This window comes from Saccoglossus kowalevskii, chromosome 15, assembly GCF_978046115.1.
Source record: "Saccoglossus kowalevskii chromosome 15, keSacKowa6.1, whole genome shotgun sequence".
Taxonomy (NCBI): Eukaryota; Metazoa; Hemichordata; class Enteropneusta; family Harrimaniidae; genus Saccoglossus; species Saccoglossus kowalevskii.
The window spans coordinates 13,163,944-13,188,719 of NC_140655.1; the positions used below are offsets into that span (position 1 = coordinate 13,163,944).

The 24,776-nt window shown below is 34.3% G+C and overlaps 2 protein-coding genes across 2 annotated transcripts in view; one reads left to right on the forward strand and one right to left on the reverse strand.

Moving 5' to 3' along the window:
* Positions 1-5,114: 5,114 nt before the first annotated feature.
* On the reverse strand, positions 5,115-14,143 carry LOC100369462 (succinate dehydrogenase [ubiquinone] iron-sulfur subunit, mitochondrial-like). Its single transcript, XM_085490468.1, has 8 exons — positions 14,024-14,143; positions 11,764-11,832; positions 9,604-9,662; positions 9,051-9,194; positions 8,710-8,788; positions 8,185-8,301; positions 7,149-7,373; positions 5,115-5,826 (listed from the first exon to the last, which is right to left on the reverse strand). The coding sequence occupies exons 1-8, from the start codon at positions 14,117-14,119 to the stop codon at positions 5,743-5,745; spliced, it is 873 nt and encodes a 290-aa protein (XP_085346594.1). The 5' UTR covers positions 14,120-14,143; the 3' UTR covers positions 5,115-5,742.
* Positions 14,144-14,355: 212 nt separating this feature from the next.
* LOC100367057 (intermembrane lipid transfer protein VPS13D-like) overlaps positions 14,356-24,776 on the forward strand; it is an 88,597-nt gene continuing 78,176 nt past the window's right edge. The window contains exons 1-9 of the mRNA XM_085508442.1: positions 14,356-14,709; positions 18,932-19,009; positions 19,659-19,849; positions 20,291-20,368; positions 21,176-21,292; positions 21,915-22,040; positions 22,750-22,800; positions 23,363-23,604; positions 24,302-24,470. Coding sequence (XP_085364568.1) covers positions 14,613-14,709; positions 18,932-19,009; positions 19,659-19,849; positions 20,291-20,368; positions 21,176-21,292; positions 21,915-22,040; positions 22,750-22,800; positions 23,363-23,604; positions 24,302-24,470 — 1,149 coding nt within the window. The 5' untranslated portion in view covers positions 14,356-14,612. The remainder of the gene's footprint in view (positions 14,710-18,931; positions 19,010-19,658; positions 19,850-20,290; positions 20,369-21,175; positions 21,293-21,914; positions 22,041-22,749; positions 22,801-23,362; positions 23,605-24,301; positions 24,471-24,776) is intronic.

The following is a 24,776-nucleotide window of genomic DNA, read 5'->3' on the forward strand; positions in this document are numbered from 1 at the left end:
CTGATGAGCGAAAAAGAAACGATAAAAACTGAATGCGGTCGGTTGCCGGTCGGACCGCGTGGTCGGAAATTAAGGATAAGCGGTCGATTAAAAAGCGGTAAAAGCGAAAGGTTGGGCGAAATGAGAACTGTATGTCGTCATTCATTATTATTTTAAGTGAGTATTTAATTCTTCAAGTTGTCATCTTTAACTTTTATATTGTTTTATATTAACACTGTTGACGATGTTTTTCGGCGATTTTTTGTTCAATATTTACTGGGGTGACGTTTTGAACTTACGAAGTGGTGTCAGTGCATGTTGCGCTGTCTCGTTCTGTTTTCCGAAAAAATTAGCGTTGGATAGATTTACGAGGTCGTAACGTAAATACATGTTACACAGGCTTGGCTGACTTCAACATGGCCCCACCGTGAGACGATTTTTGGTCACGTGATAAGACGTTTATCGGCCGTTTATCTCGAAAGTGGGCTATTGCTGCATTGCATAGAAAATATCACAATCAGAACAATTGTGTGGATTTGAATTTAAGTGGGTGATTAGAACAATCGTATGAATTTGAATTTAAGTAGGTTGATTAGGGCAATCGTATGAATTTGAATTTAAGTGGGTGATTAGAGATTGTATGAATTTGAATTTAAGTGGGTGATTAGAACAATCGTATGAATTTGAATTTTAGTAGGTTGATTAGGGCAATCGTATGAATTTGAATTTAAGTGGGTGATTAGAGATTGTATGAATTTGAATTTAAGTGGGTGATTAGAACAATCGTATGAATTTGAATTTTAGTAGGTTGATTAGGGCAATCGTATGAATTTGAATTTTAGTAGGTTGATAAGAGATTGTATGAATTTGAATTTAAGTAGGTTGATTAGAACAATCGTATGAATTTGAATTGTAGTAGGTTGATTAGGGCAATCGTATGAATTTGAATTTAAGTGGGTGATTAGAGATTGTATGAATTTGAATTTAAGTGGGTGATTAGAACAATCGTATGAATTTGAATTTTAGTAGGTTGATTAGGGCAATCGTATGAATTTGAATTTAAGTGGGTGATTAGAGATTGTATGAATTTGAATTTAAGTGGGTGATTAGAACAATCGTATGAATTTGAATTTAAGTAGGTTGATTAGGGCAATCGTATGAATTTGAATTTAAGTGGGTGATTAGAGATTGTATGAATTTGAATTTAAGTGGGTGATTAGAACAATCGTATGAATTTGAATTTTAGTAGGTTGATTAGGGCAATCGTATGAATTTGAATTTTAGTAGGTTGATAAGAGATTGTATGAATTTGAATTTAAGTAGGTTGATTAGAACAATCGTATGAATTTGAATTTTAGTAGGTTGATTAGGGCAATCGTATGAATTTGAATTTAAGTGGGTGATTAGAGATTGTATGAATTTGAATTTAAGTGGGTGATTAGAACAATCGTATGAATTTGAATTTTAGTAGGTTGATTAGGGCAATCGTATGAATTTGAATTTAAGTGGGTGATTAGAGATTGTATGAATTTGAATTTAAGTGGGTGATTAGAACAATCGTATGAATTTGAATTTTAGTAGGTTGATTAGGGCAATCGTATGAATTTGAATTTAAGTGGGTGATTAGAGATTGTATGAATTTGAATTTAAGTGGGTGATTAGAACAATCGTATGAATTTGAATTTTAGTAGGTTGATTAGGGCAATCGTATGAATTTGAATTTTAGTAGGTTGATAAGAGATTGTATGAATTTGAATTTAAGTAGGTTGATTAGAACAATCGTATGAATTTGAATTTTAGTAGGTTGATTAGGGCAATCGTATGAATTTGAATTTAAGTGGGTGATTAGAGATTGTATGAATTTGAATTTAAGTGGGTGATTAGAACAATTGTATGAATTTGAATTTTAGTAGGTTGATTAGGGCAATCATATGAATTTGAATTTTAGTAGGTTGATAAGAGATTGTATGAATTTGAATTTAAGTAGGTTGATTAGAACAATCGTATGAATTTGAATTTAAGTGGGTGATTAGAACAATCGTATGAATTTGAATTTAAGTAGGTTGATTAGAACAATCGTATGAATTTGAATTTAAGTGGGTTGATTAGAACAATCGTATGAATTTGAATTTAAGTAGGTTTATTAGGGCAATTGTATGAATTTGAATTTCAGTACGTTGATTAGAGCAATCGTGTGGATTTGAATCGAAGTAGCAATGATTACAAGAAGTTCATATGACATGTTTCAGGTTTAAGCAAGATGTGTTAGTTTACACAAAAAAAGTGTGCACCAACCATAGTACACTTACTTTGAGATAGGCAATTATCTAGATGAATGTTCTTAAATGTAACTGTTGTTATAGATTAGATTCAAAATACAACTTAGAAATAGTGAAAGCAGCCAAGAAAAGTGTGGAATAATTTTATAAGTTATCAGTACGTTAACAGTTATAAGTACGTTAACAGAAGTTAACAGCCATATTCAGGGTTCTGGTTAAAGTCGGAGATGCAAGGACCAAGAACTTATACCTGACAGATGCTCCAAAAGTGGTTAATACTCTTTAAAGCAGACATGGAAATTGAATCCTAAATGACGATTACAACGCACACTAAAAATGCAAAGGCTCATGGGTAGATGCTTGTAAGCACCAACATGCTATTATCAGGGGGAGATTCTCTCTCTCTGGGTTCTCCACACGTGTCAGGGGGGAACCTCGTCTCGTCTCTCTATCGCGTCCCCTTGAGGTGCGGGATCGGGAAAGTCACTTATACTTTACAGTCAAATAAGACGCACACAACGAAATACGTTTCAACTCTCGTCTTAGTCGGTCTTTCGAGCACTCTATAAGACACGGCGCCCTGGGGAAAAATCCCCAAGACTATCGCAAGGCTGACCCAAGACTCTTTTAGACTGCGTCAACACTCGCCCCAAGGCTCTCCAGGACTGCGTCTGTTCTGCTGTACTCCCCAAGACCAACCAAAACAACTTTATTCATTTTCAAAACTCTAACCAATTACAAAGCAGTAAAAAGACTCTAGGGCGTAACCTTCAATCATAAAGCCAATCACACTAAGTACTGAATACGTCATATCTTTTGATTAATCATTCACTACATTAATAACTACGAATACCAACTGTCAGAATGAGTAGTCTGAATAGCGACGGTTATCTCGTAATTAGTTCCAAATCACTGAGCCAAGTTCCGTCCAAAACTTCAAATAGGCCTAAACGTAGCTGCGGATCCGTAGCTCCATCTTGCGACTGACAACTTTTACTTTTTTCTTTATTACTTGGACGTCTTCTTTTCAAATTTTGTATATTGTACGACCAAAAACGGCCCTCAGGGGGCTATGATTCCACAGCTAGCCTAAACGATGACAGACATAACACAGCAATTCGCTAATAATCAGCTAATTAAGTCGGTCAACAGATACGCAAAAACAAATTCATGACACTATTGTGACAGTTTCTAATTCGGAAAACGCAGGTCTTCACTGTTCTTCCTCGTTAGTCGTTCGTGGTAAGGAAAAAAGTGGGGTTTATTGGAACGTTTGGTATCGGGGAAGTACTAGTAATATTGAGGAATTAATACTCGCTTTCAGCTTGAGGACCGCATATGTGATTTTGATACCGACTCACAAACACCATGCGAATTTAGTGAATAATCAAATGCCTAATCGGTCTGCCTAATGGAACATTTCCTGGGTATATCAAATTAGAGTTGTGGGGCAGTCGGAAGACTCACGTAAGGGCTGTTGTTCGTTCAGTGTCTCTTCTCCTACACTATCTCGAATTGTTCTTCACCGCTTTTATTATGCAACAAGCGTGACGATTGGTCAATATCATTTTGACGTATGCCCCCGGCCCCCCCCACTCCCTATATTTAGGGGGGGCCTATGCTTGTTCCCTCATTTTTTTTGACCCCCCCTATCTAGGGAAAAGAAGAAAATTTAACCCCCCCTTTCACGGGCTTTTCCGATGAATTTCACCCCCTATCTAGGGAACTTTTCAGTCTAGAACTCCTTTTAAACCCCCCTTTTTTTGGATATCTCGGGAAGTGTTTTGAAATACACCCCCTATTTTGAGAATCTCGGGAAAATGTTCCCGAGACAGATCGTCAAAAAGTACCCTCTTTCCCGAGAAAATGGGAACGCGCATGCGGCCCCCTATGGATCCTGAGTGGGGGGGCCGGGCGTATGCCAAGATGAATTCGATTATCTTTAGGTTGTTTTCAGACCAACATTGTGACGCATGTCTAGATAAATTAGATTAACTCTTGGTTGTTTTGAGACACTATGCCAGTCTGCCCCATGTGCAGGTGACGACTCCCCCCAACTTTGACATACAAGTGGTATGCTAACATTAGTTGAAATTTGATGGGTCTGAAGAGGATTTTCTGCAGCTCAATTTGTGGTTTCTCCGTTATCACATCTTGCGTGTTGCGCAACTCCATTTCTCTAGGGATTTTGCAAAGAATTGTGGGATAGAAAATTGAACTGTAGAGGGCGTTTAGGTAGGGACTAGTCCTTTCCATAGAGCCCTTTGTTAAAATCAGCTGTTCACCCCTCCTGTTTTCAAGCAAAGCATTAGTTTTTTCTTTAAATTTATTGTTGCATTGTTGGAATTTGCATTAATTTTACTGGAATGATTGTTTTGAAGATTTTTTTTACTGTTTTTGGCTGCAGCTGTCTAACTGTAGTGATAGACAATTGTACATCTGATTTCTATTCATTCATTCTTATATTTTATTCTCTATGCCACAATTTGAAAAAGTTTTGGTTCAATTTATAACAGTTTTAGATTAATAGTTATATTGTTGGACTTTCCATTAATTTTACTGAGAGGACTAGTATTTTGAAGACTTTTCAGATTTTTGTCTGCAAGCTATCTAACTGTAGGAACCATAGATAGGTAATATCGCATTTCTATTCATACATTTATTTATTCTAATTTCTGTTTTATTATTTCCACATTGTTGCGGTTTACGCCTTTTTTTTAAATGCGCGTACAATGTTTACTTCTCGCCTACATGAGTTTCCAGACTGCAAATTTTCTTTATTGCAAATTAAAAGTTACTTTTATTGAAAGACTTAAATGCAGGTTTTCTCGAACACATGCACACTAATCGTACACACTAGGCAAACTGTCCATACTTTATTGATTCGACACTGAATTACAGTAACACAACAGAGATTACGTTAGCATTTGTGTAGCCTGGAACAAGGAACTTGTTTATGGCAGCCCTGGTTGTCAGTCTTTAATAATAAAGATACAATTCAGGCGTAACACAATCCCTGCGAGATAACTTAACAGATTTGTAATAATCTACAAGTACAATGTTAATCATGATAAATACACACAGCATGAAAATATACAAATGTTTGATGAAATCTATCCAGTAGTTTATTATCATTGATTGTCCCCCTCATTTTTAGACCCATCCACCCCTTTCATTCAAATCAAATATTCATATTTGTTCATATCAGTATATTGAGGAGATCTCCCACACCCTGATATGAAGGTGTTCAATTTCAGTGAAATAGAAGGTGAAATGAAGCCTAAATTAAAATAAAATGTGACACTCCTAAAGTAACAAAATAATTTTATTTGCATGCAGTTTGCTAAGTGCTGTAACTAAGAAAATGGCCAGTGAAAGTACAGTATAATTCAATATAGCACAGTATAAATTACATTCTAAGTCATCAACCACTACTCCAACAAGTTTGGTCTTGTGTACAACACACACTTTTGTACTTGTATTTCTATAAAGAAGCTGCCTTCGCTTTTCCCTTGAATGCAGCCATCAGTTTCTTGACTTCGGCAATAGCACGACCAGGATTAAGGCTCTGCAACGTCAAACGAAAGTTTAAGATCATTCAGACATGCATCAATAATAGGACATGTTTGTTACCCTTAAAGGTCACACAATCTGGTAATTTAGTAGATATAACAGAACCACAAATAATTAGGGTATTTTAAGGTGTCTTTTTGTTCTTAAAGTAAATATAAATTCAATTTTGATACCAACGAAAGCACCAGGAATAAGTGATCTTTTAGAGGTCGTGAAAGTGAGCTATTGTTTTACTTTGAGCACTGGTTTTACAAATAATACGTTTATATAGGACAGCAGTTGTCATTCAGCATGCATTCAAATTCCATGTTCATGCGTTGTATACGTCACTATGAGTCCCATATCGAACAGGACACGGCGTGACGACCACCGCCCTTTAAGAACAAAAAGACACTCTAAAATGCTCTAATTGTTTATGTACAGGACCCTGCAAAACAACCACTTTAAACTCAAGGTTCACTAAAGTACTGGACATAAACCATGAATATCAACCCCCATGCTGTGCATGTATGTAATCATGGTATGTATGATATGCCGGTTCAGCATTGCATAAAAAGGATGAGCAGTTAGTTTAATATTATTACACACTGTGAGAAGTGTTTGGTGTCTCGTCAATAAAAGATGGGAACAGTATCATGCACGTTTCTTTGTTCTGATTCACAGATGTGTCAGATAAGCACTGATAGATCAGTACACAACCAAGACAACAGAGTTGTAACATTTCCTTTACAGTAAGTAGTCTTCTTATTAGCAAGTTGATCTACACACATTTCAACGCAAAAGAAATGCTCAACTTAAAACGGGTGTAGAAGGAACAAACAAACGAAACATTCAATGAAAATGCAAGATATAAGCAGATAAGCATACGATTATATGCAACAAATATTTCCCTGCATCAGCACCCAAAAATGTTTGTTGCGTGTCATCACAGTTAGCAACACTGACTTTTATTCTAACTACTTATAATATCACCCACAAATAGATTTACATTTGTATAAACCCAAAATAGCGGCCAATCGCAAACCGCCAACAACAACTGAACAGTAAATTAGTTGAACATATTTAGAAGATGGCTAATAAATTATAGTTTGTTCATGCTGGATACTCATTCACATGTGTTTGTTTTGCTACATGTTGCACATGTAAAGGTAATCTTGTTACACTGTTCAGGAGAGTCTCAGCAACTATCCCAACGTTCAAGTTTTTGGCCTTTGTTTTCACTGTGATGGTTGCCAGGCAATGAACATGCTGTGATGGTTGCCAGGCAATGAACATGCCTTGATGTTTGCCCCTGAGAATATACTGTGAAAACATTACCTTTGGACATGTCTTTGTACAGTTCATAATAGTATGACATCTATAGATGGAGAATGGATCCTGCAACTTGGCCATTCTCTCTACTTGGAAATCATCACGACTGTCAATCATCCACCTGTATGCTTGCATCAATACTGCTGGTCCCAGATACTTATCTCCATTCCACCAATAACTGGGGCATGATGTAGTACAACATGCACACAATATGCACTCATACAGACCGTCCTACAAGGCAAAGTTACAGTCAATGTGAAGCTTTTACAAGATTACACCTGATTGGCTACCAAACCCTAACATCTGACAGTTGGACCAATCAGAGAGCAGCTTGTTTATTGACAGGTTTGTTTGATGTATTAAATTCTATCTTGTACATTAGCTTGAACTCCAAAGTTAGTTTGAACACATGCCTAGTTACGATCCAGGAGAAATGAAAGCAGTGAATTTGTTTTAACCCTCTCGATCCCAGGTTGGGTTGTCAACCATGCATATAGTCTGGGACGCTTTACATCCTAGATTGAGTTTACTTGAAGTCAGTGGCAATGCAATGAGTCGCCAAACTATGACCTAATTGATTTGCCACCTAGATGTTATCACATACCCCTAGTAGGGTGGAGGCGTGATTACTGTGAAACGTGTTGAAAAAAAACGACATGCAATTTTAGCGAATTGTGGTAAAATGACGTAATAGCGAAATGTTGATTTAGCGAATCTCTCTTGTCATTGCTGATTTCCTGTTTTCACAATACTTATCTGTCGAGTGCCAAAACAAATGCGCAGTTATCACCTTCATAAAAAAACTGTCAAGTGTAATTAGGAAGCACACCAGATGTTTTATGTTCCGGATTACTGTATACAAATCTCCAAGCCTTGGCCAGTTTGAATTTACAATAAAGTCATTTGCGACATCTTGAATTAGCTCATCAGTTCTCTCGCTAAAAAGACATGCTCGCGCAAAAGACATGTTTTACAGGTCCCTGCAGCTACAAGAGAATCAATTAGGATACTGCAAATGAGTAATTAATAAATGATAACCTACCAGCTTAGCTCTGTCTTCTACACTCTGGAAATACTGTTTATCTCCATAGTTGACTGTTTCCTTCTTTTTAAGATAAGGTTCAATTTCTTTGTACTGAGCATAGAAGTTACTCATGTCCTAAAATGACAGTATTATAGTCTTGTGATAAAAACCTTCACTGAAAAATAAAGCTATTCACAGCATCCCCCAAAGAAAACTGAAAATTGTATTCGAACAAACTTTGAACATCTAATATTACATATAAGGTTAGTTGTGCTTAGCAAAACAATGCATAACAGGATTGATTGTAGTGAATACAATAAATAACTCGGTTGAGAAACAATGCATGCACCAGCTTTCGATGAGTGTAATTCGTGAGCCCCGCAACTTTAAGATTTGATTTTTGGCCAAGTATCTCAAAATTTAATTTCAACTATGTTTTGCAGACATTACATTACAACTTAAAGATACCTAGTTAAATGACTGATACAATGCACAATAGAAAACTATTGTTTTGACACAGTAAAAACCTTGTATTATACTCACTGGTACAAGGTCTTTAATAATATACATATGGGGTAAAGGGTATATTTTGGTTGTCTTGTTGACCCTTGCATCAATTTTACTGAAAAAAAAAAAATTAACATGTATGATTGAGATAACATACCTCTGAAAATAGGGTAGAAATTCAAAGAGACATCTCTGTGGGAAAATGCATGCAGTGAAGCAGCCACTGTTGTCATACAACCAAGGATTCTAAGACTTACTATGTATTTCAACCTAAATCATGCATTTATAACCAATTAATCAGTACTCATGGATGTTATTTTGTGTTCATTAGAAATTTTATTTCTTCCATGTATGGGGAAAACGATGAAAATACTCACCAAATGCAAGCTAGGGTATTAACACCAGCAATATTCATAGCACAAGAACCGCATATACCTTCACGACAAGAACGGCGGAAAGTCAGCGTGGGATCATCCTCATTCTTGATTTTAATCAACGCATCAAGAACCATTGGGCCACACCTGTAAAAATGTGAACGCAAGTCAAATTGAAAAGTTGTATTATTAGAATACTCAGGTGTCCATGAGCTACTACTGTAAAAGTCAAGCGTAATATTATACAATTGCTATACTCAGGCAAACCTAACTTGTCATCAAAACCAGCTACTGTATTTGCTCTATTAGAAGCGCATCTCCAATAGAAGCACATATAAACCAAAAAATCGCATTTGTTGTATAATGAATTATCAAAATATTACTTATTTTTATCATAGAAACACCTCTGTAATTGACAGAGTTAATACGTTTTTTAAACAACTATCAATGCATCAAATACTTTGTTTCACCATTATCACATCTCACAATTTCATGATACACGACAGTTTTGCAGAATGCAAATTATGTGCAAAAGAATTTGTTAACATGATCTTACTTATTCAAGTCAACCTCGTATGTGACCATTTTGGGTTTTGTGCCTTTCTTATCTGGATCCTGAAAAAAAGCACAGAAAATTAGGTTCATGGAACATACTGATTGTTACACTGCACTCATTGTTATATGTGGAATAATTTTATTCACATCATATACTGAGCACTGACTGGTTCATTCAAGAAGTGGAAAGTCTTCCATTTGTACCCCTTACCACTAACTTTAACTTTTTCTCCCAGTCCCCCAATTCAATTGTCAATGCGCCCTTGAGATAACTATAGGTCTCTTTCGAAGAAGCATATGCAATGAAATTGGGGATTGCTGAAGAATAGGGGTGCAGGAGGGAGGGGGTGCCAAACCCTTTCCACTTACCAGTTGAGTTATCACTGTATAAAGTAATACTGTAAAATATTTTATTTTAGCTGGCATTAATTTTCGCTGAATTGAAAATCATTTTGTATGAAATTTATTTTCACTGATTTTTGACGAGTTGAATGTCAAATATAGGAAAAAAGGTATATTCGCTGGATTTTATTATCACTGAATTATTCGTTCAGCGAAAATAGCAATCAAAGAAAGCTTAGAAAGAACTCCCATGTGCTGAGAGTATTGGAGACACATTAAATATAATTCGAAATTACTTAGCTGAAAACTAATTATGCAAATCAGAAAATTAATATGAGCAGATTTGAGTGTAAAACTAATGAGGTCTGCGCAATGTAACAGAAAATCTATGTTTCCAAGTTTAATTGAAATGTGATTAGAACCAAAAAATTATGAATTATTATGCTTATTAGGGAATTAATATGAACAGATTTTTACCCCAAACTAATTAGGTTTGTACATTGTCCTAGAGCATCTTTGTACTAAGTTTCATTGATATGGAATAATTAGTACTTTAGATATCAGTGTGAAAGCTTAAAATTGGTTAATTATGCAAATTAGGTAATTAGTATGTACAGATTTTAACCCACAATTATCCAGGTCTGTCTATTGTCCTACAGCATCCATGTACATTCATTGATATGTGATGTTTAGTACCTGAGATATCAGTGTGAAAGTTGGTTAATTATGCAAATTAGCTAATTAATATGCACAAATATTTACCGGAAACTAATTGGGTCTGCATAATTCTAGATTCATTGAAATGTGATGATTAGTACTTTAGATATCAGTAGAAAAGCTGAAAATTAATTATGCAAATTAGTTAATTAATATGCACAATTATTTACCCTAAAACTAATCAGGTCTCTGCATAGTCCTAAAGGAACTATGTACCAAGTTTCATTGAAATGCGATGATTAGTACTTGAGATACCCTGAAGCTGAAAATTAACTAATTATGCAAATTAGGTGATTAATATGCACAAATATTTATCGGAAACAATCAATCTCTGCATAGTCCTTGAGTATGTAAGTACCAAGTTTCATTGAAATGTAATGCTCACTACTTATATCAAATGCTGAAAATTAGGTAATTAATATGTACTGATATTACCATAAAAACTATCAGGTCTGTGCAGTGTCATATGACATCTATGTACCAAGTTTCATTGAAATGTGATGATTAGTACTTGAGATATCAGTGGAAAAACCGAAAATTGACTAATCATTATGCAAATTAGGTAATTAGTATCCACGGATTATTACCAAAAACTAATCAAAACCTAGCATTAGTTCAGAGCATGTATGTACAAAGTTTCATCAAAATCCAATGAGTGGTTGTTTAGATATCAGTGGAACAATCATGGAACAGCTAAAAATCAGCTAATTATCATGCAAATTAGGTAATTAATATGCACGGATTTTTACCAAAAACTAATCAAATCTGCGCATATGTTCAGAGCATCTATGTACCAAGTTTCATCAAAATCCAATGAGTGGTTCTTTAGATATCAGTGGAACAGTCATAGAACAGCTAAAAATTAGCTAATTATCATGCAAATTAGGTAATTAACGAGCATGGATTTTTACCAAAACCTAATCAAATCTGCGCATTGGCCCAGAGCATCTATGCACCAAGTTTCATCAAAAACCGATGTATGGTTCTTGAGATAGCAGTGGAACAGTCGGACACACATACACACACACATACACACACACACACACACTAACTGCAATTATTCTGAGTATATCAAGATTACTTGAAACATTTTTTAACGTACCCATCTGTAAATTTTGAATTTCTTTATTCTTGGGGCAACAGCTGCAGCAGTCTGCGCACTACGCATAAGCTGTTTGAAAATAACAAAAACATTATACATGTGAAGTTAACAGCCAAAAAGATGTGGGCGAATAATAACCTACACACACATAAATACATGTATCGTATCAGGTAGGAAATATATTCATGAGCGTACAGTAATGAAATAAAATGTGTAAAAATAGTTGTTTCACCACACAAAAAAACAGTAAAATGTATAAACTGCAATGCATGCTGGGAAAGGATATGGTTTCTGCAATCACTCATTTTCGGTACATCTTTCTCCAAAATCCTAAACGCACATATACCCTAACAAAAGGTGGTTTCACAAAATAAGGCCGGCTTTAGAGTTATCCAAATTTTAGGCAAGCCTAAATTTGGTGTGTGAACAGAAACCTAAATATTTAGGCCAGCCTAAATAAGCCACGCCTGGGAAGGGATGCAATGGCCGGCCATAATTTTAATCCTCAAGTTAGGCAGGTCTAACTACAGTATGAACAAGTTGACTAAATATGCATATCAGGTTTGTGAGCTTTGTTGAGAGTCTCAAAAACTTCTCAAAATCTCAACACCGAAGTCTGCGAGTGTGAAAAGAGCCAATTTGAATGCTGATAAAATGAAATCATTGATATGGACTGAAGACCAAATTCAACACAAAAGACATAAAAAGAATAGATGGCAGCCTAGTTAGATGATATTGAAATAGAGAGAACAGCAACACAAGTGAAAAGAAAGTTGACTCATGTGGCAGTATTTTAAAGTGAAAGTTAACAATCGTAGTGGCTGAAAGAGCAAGGCTTGCAATTTTTTCTCATGTTCTTAAAACTATTTGTGTCTACCAAAATATTGTCTTGTTATAGTATCAAGTCACTGTCACTGAGTTTCTGTTAAACAGCTAAAAAAACAAACCATATCCCTATTCAAATTTAACAGTTCATCTGTGGGAGAACTCCAGGATGTTCTAAGACACCATTTTGATGATCAATACAAAATACGCCTTTGTCAAGAATGGTATGTACATACAGACAAATTTCGGAGAAACAACATGTTGAGGTCCACTATGTTGGATACTTCTGACGTAAAAATTCTGCATTCCAAAGAAAAGAGGATGCTTTACGCTGGCCTAAATAATGAAGTTTTGATTGTGTGAAAACGAACCAAACTTTAGTCTTGTTTATTCAACTGACAACAAATTTGGGCTAGCCTTAGGCAAGCTAAATGTGAAACAAGCTAAAACAAATTACAAGACTGAAAAATCGGTTAAAAGTCCGCTGTTTCTTCCATTTATTCATCCATTTTTAGGGTACCATTGTATGGTATTAGGAATACAACAAAACAATACTTGTATAAATTAAATAAATAAATATCAAAACTTTTTTGTGTTTTGTGGTAATGTGTTAGACCTCAAGTTTATTTAGGTTTTGTTTTAATGTACATGTAGTAGGCATGGAGCTTGCACTCAAAGACGCAAAGGCTTAGAGTTTTTTGGTCAGATTTTACCCAAGTAGCTTTGCGAAATGAATGTATTCCCCATTTTTTTTTTTTGATTAAGAAAACAAGCTGTTATGAAAGTTAACAACACTTAGTGCCCTACTTGCTGTCAAGCTTCAAATGATATTTATCTCCATAATACTAAATCTGAAAATTTAATTTACACAAACAAAAAAATTTGGATTTTTATTACTAATTATATCCAAGTGTAAAGCAAAAAGATCTCACAAGATTATAAATATTTTACAAATAAACAATTTAACCGTGTAGCTTATTTCTATTAAATTAAATAGCAACATTTCTGGATAGAAGTGAAGTTTTTGTACTGTGAGTACTGGTATGTAGAGGTTATTGAATATGTCTACAGCGAGCCGGCGAGATTCCAAGCGAGAGACTGGGAGGGGAAAAAATGAAATTCAATGCATCTACAATAAGAACTGATAATGACAGCACTTCTTTTTTGTGAGAAAATGTAAATATAAACAACTCTTTGTAGTTTAACTTCAAGGACAAGAGAGCCGGCAGTTAGACTCTGAAATACGTGCCATTCTCAAATGGACTGACCTTGTCTGACCCAGCCGGGCTCACAATTTCCACAGCTCAGTTACAATGGTTTATTTGAACTGACTTAATATCTAGAAACAGACGACAAACTCGGAATTTGTTCGAATATATTTACAAAGGGTCTTCTTGTTAATATTCTAGTCATACTGATACGTCACAAAACCTACCTGTAACGACACAGGGAGCTGAACCCGATGGGCCAGAGAAAAACTCTGTCGCAGTGCTACCGCCATCTTGCAAAAATTGTTATTTGTATTGCGCATGCGTGCCGGATTTTTTCTTTGATTCGTACTACTTAGACTGGTCAATATTTTGTTTTAAAAATGAAATATGTTACTTAGGCAAAAAATGCTTCATGAGTATTTAAACTTGTATTATCAGATTATTTATATGTATATATGTACATTCTGTTACCACTTAAAGAATATAAATACTGGAAAATTAAATCTTTTCAATTTAATTCATAATCTTAACAATTTGCATTGACCGACCTAGAGGGTCTCAAAAGATGGCGGTCTCAGGTCAAATGTGAAATTTAGTTCGACTGAGTTGCCGATTCAACGATCGCTTAAGATTTCCGTACGGATGTTTTTATTATGACAATGTTGAAAACAAGAAGTTGAATGAACGTATATATGTTATGAATTGTATTCACAATGAATATTAACTGAGCAATTGTGAATAATTTAACGTTGCGACGCTGTTTCAGCGCAGTTCAGTTGACGTTTCAGGAGACGATATCATTTTCAACGCAACATGTTGGAGGGGTTGGCTGCATGGGTTTTAAACACCTATGTCGGTGAATATTTGGAAAATTTGAACACGGACCAACTGTCAATCGGTCTTCTACAAGGTAAGTGATCCCGAGTTTGATGAACGTCATCGTACGTAACACCGCGTCGCAAGCCCGATCATCTGACGCTGAATATTAAATATATATTTTTATTTCTTGTGAATTGACAACAACCGATGTACTGTCACAGTTACCACCATTCTGACGTAACGCTACATACATTTACGATATTTATAAAATTTTGTTAACAATACGATATATGATCATAATTCATATTTATGTCAATATCCTCTATGACATGGATGTCTGCCACCAGGTGACGCTCTAAGAGTAATCCTGTCTATTTGCATGTGCGTGTCAAACGGGATTAGGGAGCCGAAACAGTATTGTTATTCAAATACCAGCTGCAATTAATGTAATATGAGACCTACTGTGCCTGTGATTTCTGTTTATTTGTGGACAAATTTTTTGTGAAGTTACATGAAATTGAATGTCACTGAATTTGAAAGCCTTCCCCCAGTGCTTACACACTTCTCCTCTTCCCCTAGGGTTGGGTTTTGTGTCAAAATATATGCCTCTTGTATGGGGAATAGTGGCACTTGTTCTGGAGATATTTTAACTGTGACCCACATGTTTTTTAGCAGGCTACGATGACATCTGAATCGCACCTAATCACGTTACATCAAAAGATTGGTAGTGATATGAAATATGAAATTTAGATGTTTACCTTAATGCCTCACTAGAACACAAGACAAAGTTATCAATTTCACCATCAGATCAAGACCAAAACCAAGCTGATCAATAACAGTATAAACATTGACATTTCAACCTAAATTTCATGCAAAAATTCAATGTGGGTAGTCCGCTGCTTAATTTAGAATTCAATAAAAAATGCATGCTAAAAGGCTTTGCCAGAAAATTAATTCACAAGCAAAATGTTTTTTTTTTTTTATATATTTTGTGGTAGACATGAAAATCATGCTGTTCCCTTTTTGTGTCATATACATAACACAGATCAAAATTAAGGCCTGTCCACCTGTCCCAGACAAGCAGATTTTAGCTGAGACAGGACAGGTACAGGTACATGTAAATGAACAAATTGACTGTTCCTGTGGATAGGTAAATATTGATAATAAGCTTATCACTAACTGACTAAAGAAGTAGTCCCAAGTTTCTGAAGTCCAGATAATTGCTTTCAGGGTTTTCAAGATTTTAATTACATGTATAAGGAGTTACGGTACAGTATTTGTCTTACTAGGGACAGATACACATGTACATCATCAATTGGATCTGGCACTTTTATTATCCAACCTGTCCTATGGTCAGACAAGTCAGCCAAAATCTTCTCTAGTTTTGTTATGTCTTGGTGCTAAAACAAGAAACGGCTTTGATGACTTGTCTCAATTTTCAATCCAGATATCAACAAATGCAGTAAACTTGAATTGATGGAAAATCCAATGATGATCAGAAAAAAAAGTTGTTTATACATGTACAATGTATATGTGTTTCTGTTAATAAAACAATTTACAGGTAATGTCGTCACAGCAGAGCACGAGCTAGTGTTGATCAGTGAGGGACATTTCTAATCTGACATTTGCATGCTAGTTGGCAAAAATGTAAACAATATCCAAAATTAAATGTGGTTTTAGTGTAACTGTGTTGTTGGCTGAGAAGTGAAGGGAGTGGAGTGGGAGGAGGGTGTCCATGAAATAAAAACAATCATATGCCTTGATGATTACAATGTAGGTTATTTGTCATTACCGGTACATCGTAATTACGTAGATAATGGGAGAAGAGTAACAGCTGTTGGTTTGGTTCAAAACAATTGCATGTGTTCGTGTGGAGCTAAAAACATTTTGATTGGCATAGGTGATTGATATCTCAAGCTGTGTGGTGATTGACAGTACCTTGTATTTTATAATTTTTAAATCAATCTGTGCTGTTTGATAATAGTGTTTATTCCAAGGAATGTACAAGTTCAGGGTTCTAAATTTTTAATAAAATAACCTGCATTGATGCTGTCTGGATAAATATAGTACAGTCATCTTCGGACATAACTTAACTTCCAAACTAGCTAAGTGTTAAGATACACTCTGTTACCCAAGGGTTTCAGTAAGAGCCGGCCGCTGGCCATATGGCCTGCTACAAGCCTAAATTTTCCATCTACTCTCAGCATCCTCAACTGCCCACGTCGGTCTCACTGTAGTGCTTCGCACTGCTGAGAGCCTTTTTCTTCTTTTTTTGGCCTGTTGTTACAGGATGATGGCCTGCTATTAAATGCATTTGTTAAACCCCTGGTTACCGGTAACCTCATTTCATCATAATTATAATAAAAATGTTACAAAATTGTAATAATGTCACATAATTGTAATAAAAATGACACAAAATTGTAATAATGTCACATAATTGTAATAAAAATGTCACATAATTGTAATAACGTCACATAATTCTAATAAAAATGTCATAAATTCTAATAAAAATGTTACAAAATTGCAGTAATGTCACATAATTGTAATAAAAATGACACAAAATTGTAATAAAAATATAACATAATTGTAATAAAAATGACACAATATTGTAATGTCACATTATTGTAGTAAAAATGACAAAATTGTAATAAAAATATAACATAAATGTAACCAAAATGTCACAAAATTGTAATAATAATGTCACATAATTGTAATAAAAATGACACAATATTGTAATAATGTCACATAATTGTAGTAAAAATGACAAAATTGTAATAAAAATATAACATAATTGTAACCAAAATGTCACAAAATTGTAATAATGTCACATAATTGTAATAAAAATGACACAATATTGTAATAATGTCACATAATTGTAGTAAAAATGACACAAAATTGTAATAAAAATATAACATAATTTTAACCAAAATGTCACAAAATTGTAATAAAAATATAACATAATTGTAATGAAAATGACACAATATTGTAATGTCACATAATTGTAGTAAAAATGTCACAAAATTGCAATAAAAATATAATATAATTGTAATAAAAATGACACAAAATTGTAATAAAATATAACATAATTGTAATTAAAAATGACACAATATTGTAATAATAATGTCACATAATTGTAATAAAAATGACACATAATTGTAATAAAAATTACACAATATTGTAATAATGTCACATAATTGTAATAAAAATGACACAATATTGTAATAATGTTACATAATTGTAATAAAAATGTCACAAAATTGTAATAATAATGTCACTAAATTCCAATAATATGTCAGACAATTGTAATAATATGTCACATAATTTTAATAAAAATGTCACAGATGCTAGAAGGTCAGAAGTTGCTCAGCTGTCTATCATCATTATTTTATTTTGTTTTGCTGGTTTATGAGTTGTGCATTTTTGGTGATACATTTATATCTTGGATCTTCTCAACTTGTAAATGGGATCTGTAGCTCCAAATATAAAATAAATAAAAGAATACAAACCAGACTATTCAAAAGTGTAACTAAACTGAAAACTCGTTGTATTGGCCAGCAGACTGTTTTATGATTTTAACTCCAGCTGTGTATTTACAAATGTATATGAATTGTATATTCCATGTATAATCAAGATTGATTTAAATATCAGCAATGAATCTTGTGTGGAAATGGCTGGAGGCAAATGTCAGTACACATTTAGTGTTAACGATGTCATGTTCATGAAGATATCTCTTCTACTTCCTTTTGACTATTGTTGTTGAAAACGTGATTTCAGCATGTGTCGACTGGGTATTCAGGTATGAATGCGACATCATTAAAAAATAAATCCCTATACAAATATTGAAAAGTCAATGACACTCCATGTCATAGTGTGGTACCCGAAAAATTGCCAGTTCTTCTAAGTTTTGTATTTTTGCTTACTCACAAAATTCTCAAAAATTTGTATCTTGTGAAATTATACAGCGACTGCTGACGCTGTTTTCTTTCATTCAGTTTTGCTGTCCGTGGAGTTTTTCATCAGGCAATGTGTTACAGTGGTATATACTCTCATTTAGTATAAATCCTATGCAGAATGGCCTGAAAAGAATTGTTCTACCTGAACCTTGTCTATAACCTTACCACCAACCTCTGTACAGCAGTCAATTATGATAATCATTCTATCTTCATTTGATAACTATTTCAATGAAAATTGCTATATGAAATGTACAATGCAAGCCTGTCATATGCACATGTACTTTTAGAAATTAATGATATAAATTGTATTTGCTCATTGTCAGTCACATGACTTTTTTTTTTTATACTATATTTTTGTAGGTGCTGTTGAACTTGAGAATTTACCGTTGAAGAAAGATGCATTGAAAGGGTTGGATCTACCAGTTGAGGTCATTGCAGGTCAGTACCGTATATTGTAAAGGGGTTAATTATTCACTGGGTTTTAATTTTGCTTATTTCGCTGACTGGAAAATGCGCTAAATTAAAACCCAGTGAATATGTCAAATTGAGCATAGAACACATTATCTGAATGATAAAACTGTGAATTTAAAACCCACTGAATATGCCTGAAATGGTAAATCAGCGAAATTTAAACCCAGTGAAAATTAGTCATTTTACAGTATTATACCCAGGAGTGACAGTGATGTGCTTCTGAGGTCAAAGACTAACACACACTGAGGTCCATGAACTTGAACTGTGTTCTGTAATGTCCAATGTACATGTGCAGAGGTGACATAATAGTATTGTTACATTGTATGTGTCAGTTACTGTAAATACATTTAGTATTTAATTTCACTGTTTTGATATTTCACTTGGTTTTAAATTTACTGTTTTATTGTATATTTACATTTTTGCATGAATTTCATCTTAGGTATATTTCACCTATCGGAGAAAATAGCAAAATTAAAACCCAGTGAAAAATGTAGTACTGTGTAGTAGTAAGCCTTGTGTTGAACATATATGTACATGTATTTAAGATCATGACATTTTTTAATAATGTAATATTTTACAGTGCTTGATTACCGGTATTCTTATTGTTTGTATTCAGGTTTTGTTGGTAAGATTACTTTGCAAATTCCTATGCGAAGGATGAGAAGTGAACCCTGGGTAATATCTATTGATAAACTCTATCTCGTTGCTGGTCCTACAAAACAAACTGAGTACAATGAAGAGAAAGAAAAGAAGATGCAACAAGAGCGAAAACAGAAACAGTTAGATGCTTTTGAGTCAAAATGGAAGGTCAGTTGGTACTGGCAATCAATTCTGCAAGAGATTGTGTTCAAAGTTTGTATTAAGACAACACGTACATGGAAGGATATAAACGGGTGAAAAACAACACAAAGAAAACAATTCAACATATCTTTAACCATTTCACCAACATACCTGGATTTTTTTCATTAAAACTTGACGTCACTCATTATGCATGTTATTTTGTTTCGAAACGATCATTTTGCTTTTTGCATGTGTCCTACTCATTTCTTAAAAACATTCTCTGATTTTTTTTTAAATTTGATACAAAGGCAAGACACAAGTTTCCTGTGCAAGCTAATCTGTTTTTAAGTCAAATAAATTTCTGTGTTTATCAACGAGATATACGTGTACATGTATATTCATTATACCAAAACATATACTACCTCGGTACTTTGTAACTTTGTATTCCCATATTTGTGCCCTTTTCAGTCTGAGAGGCAAGGTGAAGTGTCGTCATGGTATTCTTACTCAGCGTCATTAGTAACAAATATTGTAGAAAATTTACAGGTAAGTTGTATGTGTTAATTAAAGAAAAAAATATTCTAGGAGATGACATGTACATCATGTAAATGCAGTGGCTACAGAGGCAAATTGATTGGTTTAGCAACTTGTGTTTTCCTCTTTTGAATCCAAGTCTTTTTTCGACTGAACACAGTTGTCCGGTTTTAGTGATATTGATGATTTTTCTCATCTTCAATCATAAAATGGTCTAAAAACCTATATTTTAAATGTTTAAAGAATTATCTTGTGATGACCACTTCTATAACTTTTTACAATTTTGTTAACACCTGATGTCTTACTGAGGCAATGTATTCTTTCACATGGATTTCTATAATTCTATCTAAAAGGGCCGACTGGCAGTCTTTCTGTCTTGTTTTGCACATTTCTGCTAATGCTGCCTAGTGAGCTGATTCAATCCTAGATGGCTGACTAGCAGCCATTTTTTTAAACATTTTGTCAACACTTTCAATGTAGACTGTACATGTTAAGGTTTTACAGTCCAGGACATTTAGTTCACAGCATAGAACTGAAACATACACGTGTACAAAAATATTGTATATAAATGTTCCTGTTTTATTTTTGTTGATAGTAAAAAAAGAGTAGGGGCTGTGGCACTTTTAATGGATTGTTTTGTGCAAATTGAAAACCATTTAGGAAAAAAACAGTAAATACACAAATCCAAACATGAAAATAGAAAATTTGATGATGTAAAACATCATAGTATTCAATGTGTAATCTTTTTTCAAACCTACCTGCCAACAAAATTTATATGCAATTGTGGCTAAATATGACTGACATTTCTTTACTTTTCAGCTCAATATAAGGGATGTACATATACGATACGAAGATTCAACTACTATACCAAACCAGTCTTTTGCATTTGGTATCACCATCACTAAGTTGTCAGCTCAAAGTACAGATGGCAGTTGGGTAAGCCATAAATCAAATGGAGTACTTTCTGTGTTGTCCTTTATACAAAACTTCCTCAATCTGTAAATGACATCATAACATGCTCATGAATAATTAATATGCATGTATAACATATAATGAATGTTTGCAAGTGATAACAGTCACTCGTGCTTCAGCACTTGTACAGAGGGTTATCTAAAAAAATAAACTGCAAGAGGGAGCACTGCAATTCAGCAGTACCGCCAAGTGGGGGAGATATGATTCTCCCTACCAGGGTGTGAAGGTTTTGATAATTCTACATTAAAATGGAGCATTCTATGGCTTCCTTGGAGCCAAAATTACTATCAGACAGGTAACAGTTGAAGACTGTGGCCACGTGTGATCACTGGTCAATCAGAATTTTATGGTTGCCAGAGGATCTGCTCCCGGGGGCGCATGGCCATGGCATGAGGGCGCTGCACCCCTGTTCCCTTCTTTAAAAAAATCTCTGCTTGTACTTCATATGAATTATATCAGCTTGTACTTAAAGTATGATACTTTTTACATGTATTCTTACGCACGACTGGATCATTCTCAAATAGTACGGGTACTATTTCTATATTGAAATAATCACTCACTATATCGTCTTTGTACTCTTATTTAGGTTCCCAAGTTTGTAAGCAGAGACAGCAGTGAAATGATGTATAAACTAGTAGAATTACAAGACTTTGCCCTCTATTGGGATCTCAATCCAGAGTTTATTGGTGATCTACCCATGACTGAATTAGCTGTGAGTTTAGATTCATAGTAATACTATGAACTGCTTTATTGTTTACGCTATCAGTTCACGATTTGATAATTTGGGTTAAATTTGTGAGGGTGAAGTGTCATGAAAGTAACTGTTTACTCAATGAAGAGTCTGCTACCTTGCGTGTTTACTTTTAAGTCAATCTGTCAATCTAAGGCATCATCCACAAAATAGTTCCATGTATTTATAGTCTGTTCTTTTTTATATGAAATGTTGTAAAAATATCAAATTTTTTGATTAAAAACAGAAAGCAATGTATCATTTTGTCTGTTTGATCTAAAATTAAGATTGAATTCAGTGAAAATTACAGAAAATGTGAAATCTTCAGCACTCAATTGGTTAAAATGGTTCCCGTTATTACAGTACAGTGTCAACATGTCTTAACTTCAAAGCTGGTTATCAGCTAATGCTTTTGCATTAAAACTTATAATAATAATAATAATAATAAGGGAGTATGATTGTCATCAATAATTTCAACTTATATTTTGCACTATTTACCTCTGTTACTATTATTAGATATACTTAGGAAGATTACTCTGCACAATGTTGTAGTTTGGAAAGCATACTAAGTTAGCTTTAAAGCTATTCAAATGTTAAGTTCGATTTGTACTGTATGAGACTGTGATTAAAAATTCTTCAAATGTTGAATGTAGATATACACTACAGTCTGAAAACTATGTCTGTGTTTCAGGATGCATTACAGAGGAATATGTTCAAAGCTAAAGGTCAAGACATTTTCCAGGTAATGTAATATTTTTTTTGTTCCTATTATTAAAAAAAGCCTTGCTTACTACAATATTTGCATATTAAGTGCATTGTGTTGTATCTGTGTTGAAACTTGTTTTCTAATAATACATCTCCAGTAGAAGCACTTGTAAACCAAAAATGTATGACTTATTTTGATCATGGACTTACCTCTGTCTTGTATGTGAGTGCATGCGCTAATAGTAGAGCATAATTTCATTTATTAAATTGATTACCGGTATATACAAACAAAGGATTTTTGAAATTATTAGAATTAAAATAAAATTCATGCAACTCCTAATATCAGAGTTTGTCTTCTACACAAAACAACCTTTGCCTCCTCCCCCTCCTCAATGCGTGTAATACCATTCATTTTTGTTGGTGAACTTGCAAATGCTCGAAAGTGGAATAATATACCCAAACATTGAACAAGTCACCCACTGTACAATCCTAATTATGAATAATTGTTCTTGCATAGTACTACAGGACGCCATTCACAGTAGTTCCGTTAGCTTTCTCCAAATGACTTCCAGCTCTTCTGTGTCTTATCTTATATCTAGGAACACGAGTACATCTTGAAACCTGTAAGTGCCAAAGCCAAGTTCAAAAGAAATCTATCTGCCATTCCATTAAGATCTCGTAACAACCCTCGTATTGCCTGTGATCTTCAACTTACCAGTATTCCATTAGAGCTGATAGAACACCAGTATAGGGGTATTGTGGCGCTTATTAAAGAATACGAGAGATATGAGAAAGCTAGAAGACACCGTAAATGGCGGCCGTTGTGTAAAGTCAAAGAAAGGTGAGGTACTTTTTGCTGCATTTCTTCAATATTTTTTGCCATTTTGATAGATATTCCTGCTTTCAAAGGTACATGATTGAAGGGCTGTGGTCACTGTGTTTGGTTTGATGTGGGTCCTACGTTTACAACACATGAATATTTCAAAATTATAATGCACAATGGCAATTCAAACATCCCTTAATGTTGGGGTAAAGAACTGATTGGCAGCCCCAAAAGATTAAACTCACTCATTTATTTTCCCGATAAGATTCAAAATGGCCGACTGACAGACATTTTGTATTAACCTTTTCACAACCAGTCCCTCTTTTCATCACAAATTCACAAAACAGTCTATTTAATAGTCTGGCTCCAAAATTAGGATTCATTTCCAAAAATATTGAAGAATATAAGAAAAAGTGCATAACAATTTTGGCGAGAAAGTCTGGTGGTGAAAAGGTTTAAATAACGACTTCTTTTCCAGAGATATAACTCTGACATACTTTGCTTGACTGATTGCAATCAAACTTTGTACCTACATTATACAATGTATGTCGCACATGCTATCGCGTCAACTTCTAATTCCGAATGGCCGACTCATTTCTGTTTTGTTCACTATTAAACAAACTTGTTAATTTTATTTGCCCATGACAAATAAGTTATTTTCAGTAGTCTATCTTTATGAAATATTAATAAATAACATTTTTTTTATCATTTACAGTCCTAAGCTTTGGTGGAAGTTTGCAATAAACGCCACGCTGCATTGCGTCCAAGAGAGAAATAACAAACAATGTTGGTTCTATATATTAAACCGTGGTAGTAATAATGTGAGATATGTTCATGCATATACACATTATCTGACTAATCCCACTATGGCAGGGGAACTCAAAGTAAGACTACATTGTAAACAATTACCATATTAGCACTAAACATATACCATATTTACTCTTTTAGTAAAGCATGTTGTTTCTATGATCAAAATAAGTAATATTTTGAAGCGAGAGGGTTGTCACCTGCGCACATGCGGGAATTGAGTCCCAAACACCGATAATAACTAAAAACGCACAAGTTCATGCTTGTTTGTAAAAAATGACACTCTATGGCCATCTGATGCATGCGCAGGTGACGACTCCCCCGCTTTAAAGATTTAGTTTTACAACAATTGCAATATTTTGTTTATATGCGTTTCTATTGGA

Coding starts and splice junctions, on each gene's coding strand:
- LOC100369462 (XM_085490468.1), bottom strand. CDS start 14,119: ATGCGCAATACAAATAACAATTTTTGCAAGATGGCGGTAGCACTGCGA. Junction 8,302..8,709: donor TTATTAAAGACCTTGTACCA/GTGAGTATAATA, acceptor CTGTCATTTTAG/GACATGAGTAACTTCTATGC. Junction 5,827..7,148: donor GTACAAAGACATGTCCAAAG/GTAATGTTTTCA, acceptor TTGACGTTGCAG/AGCCTTAATCCTGGTCGTGC.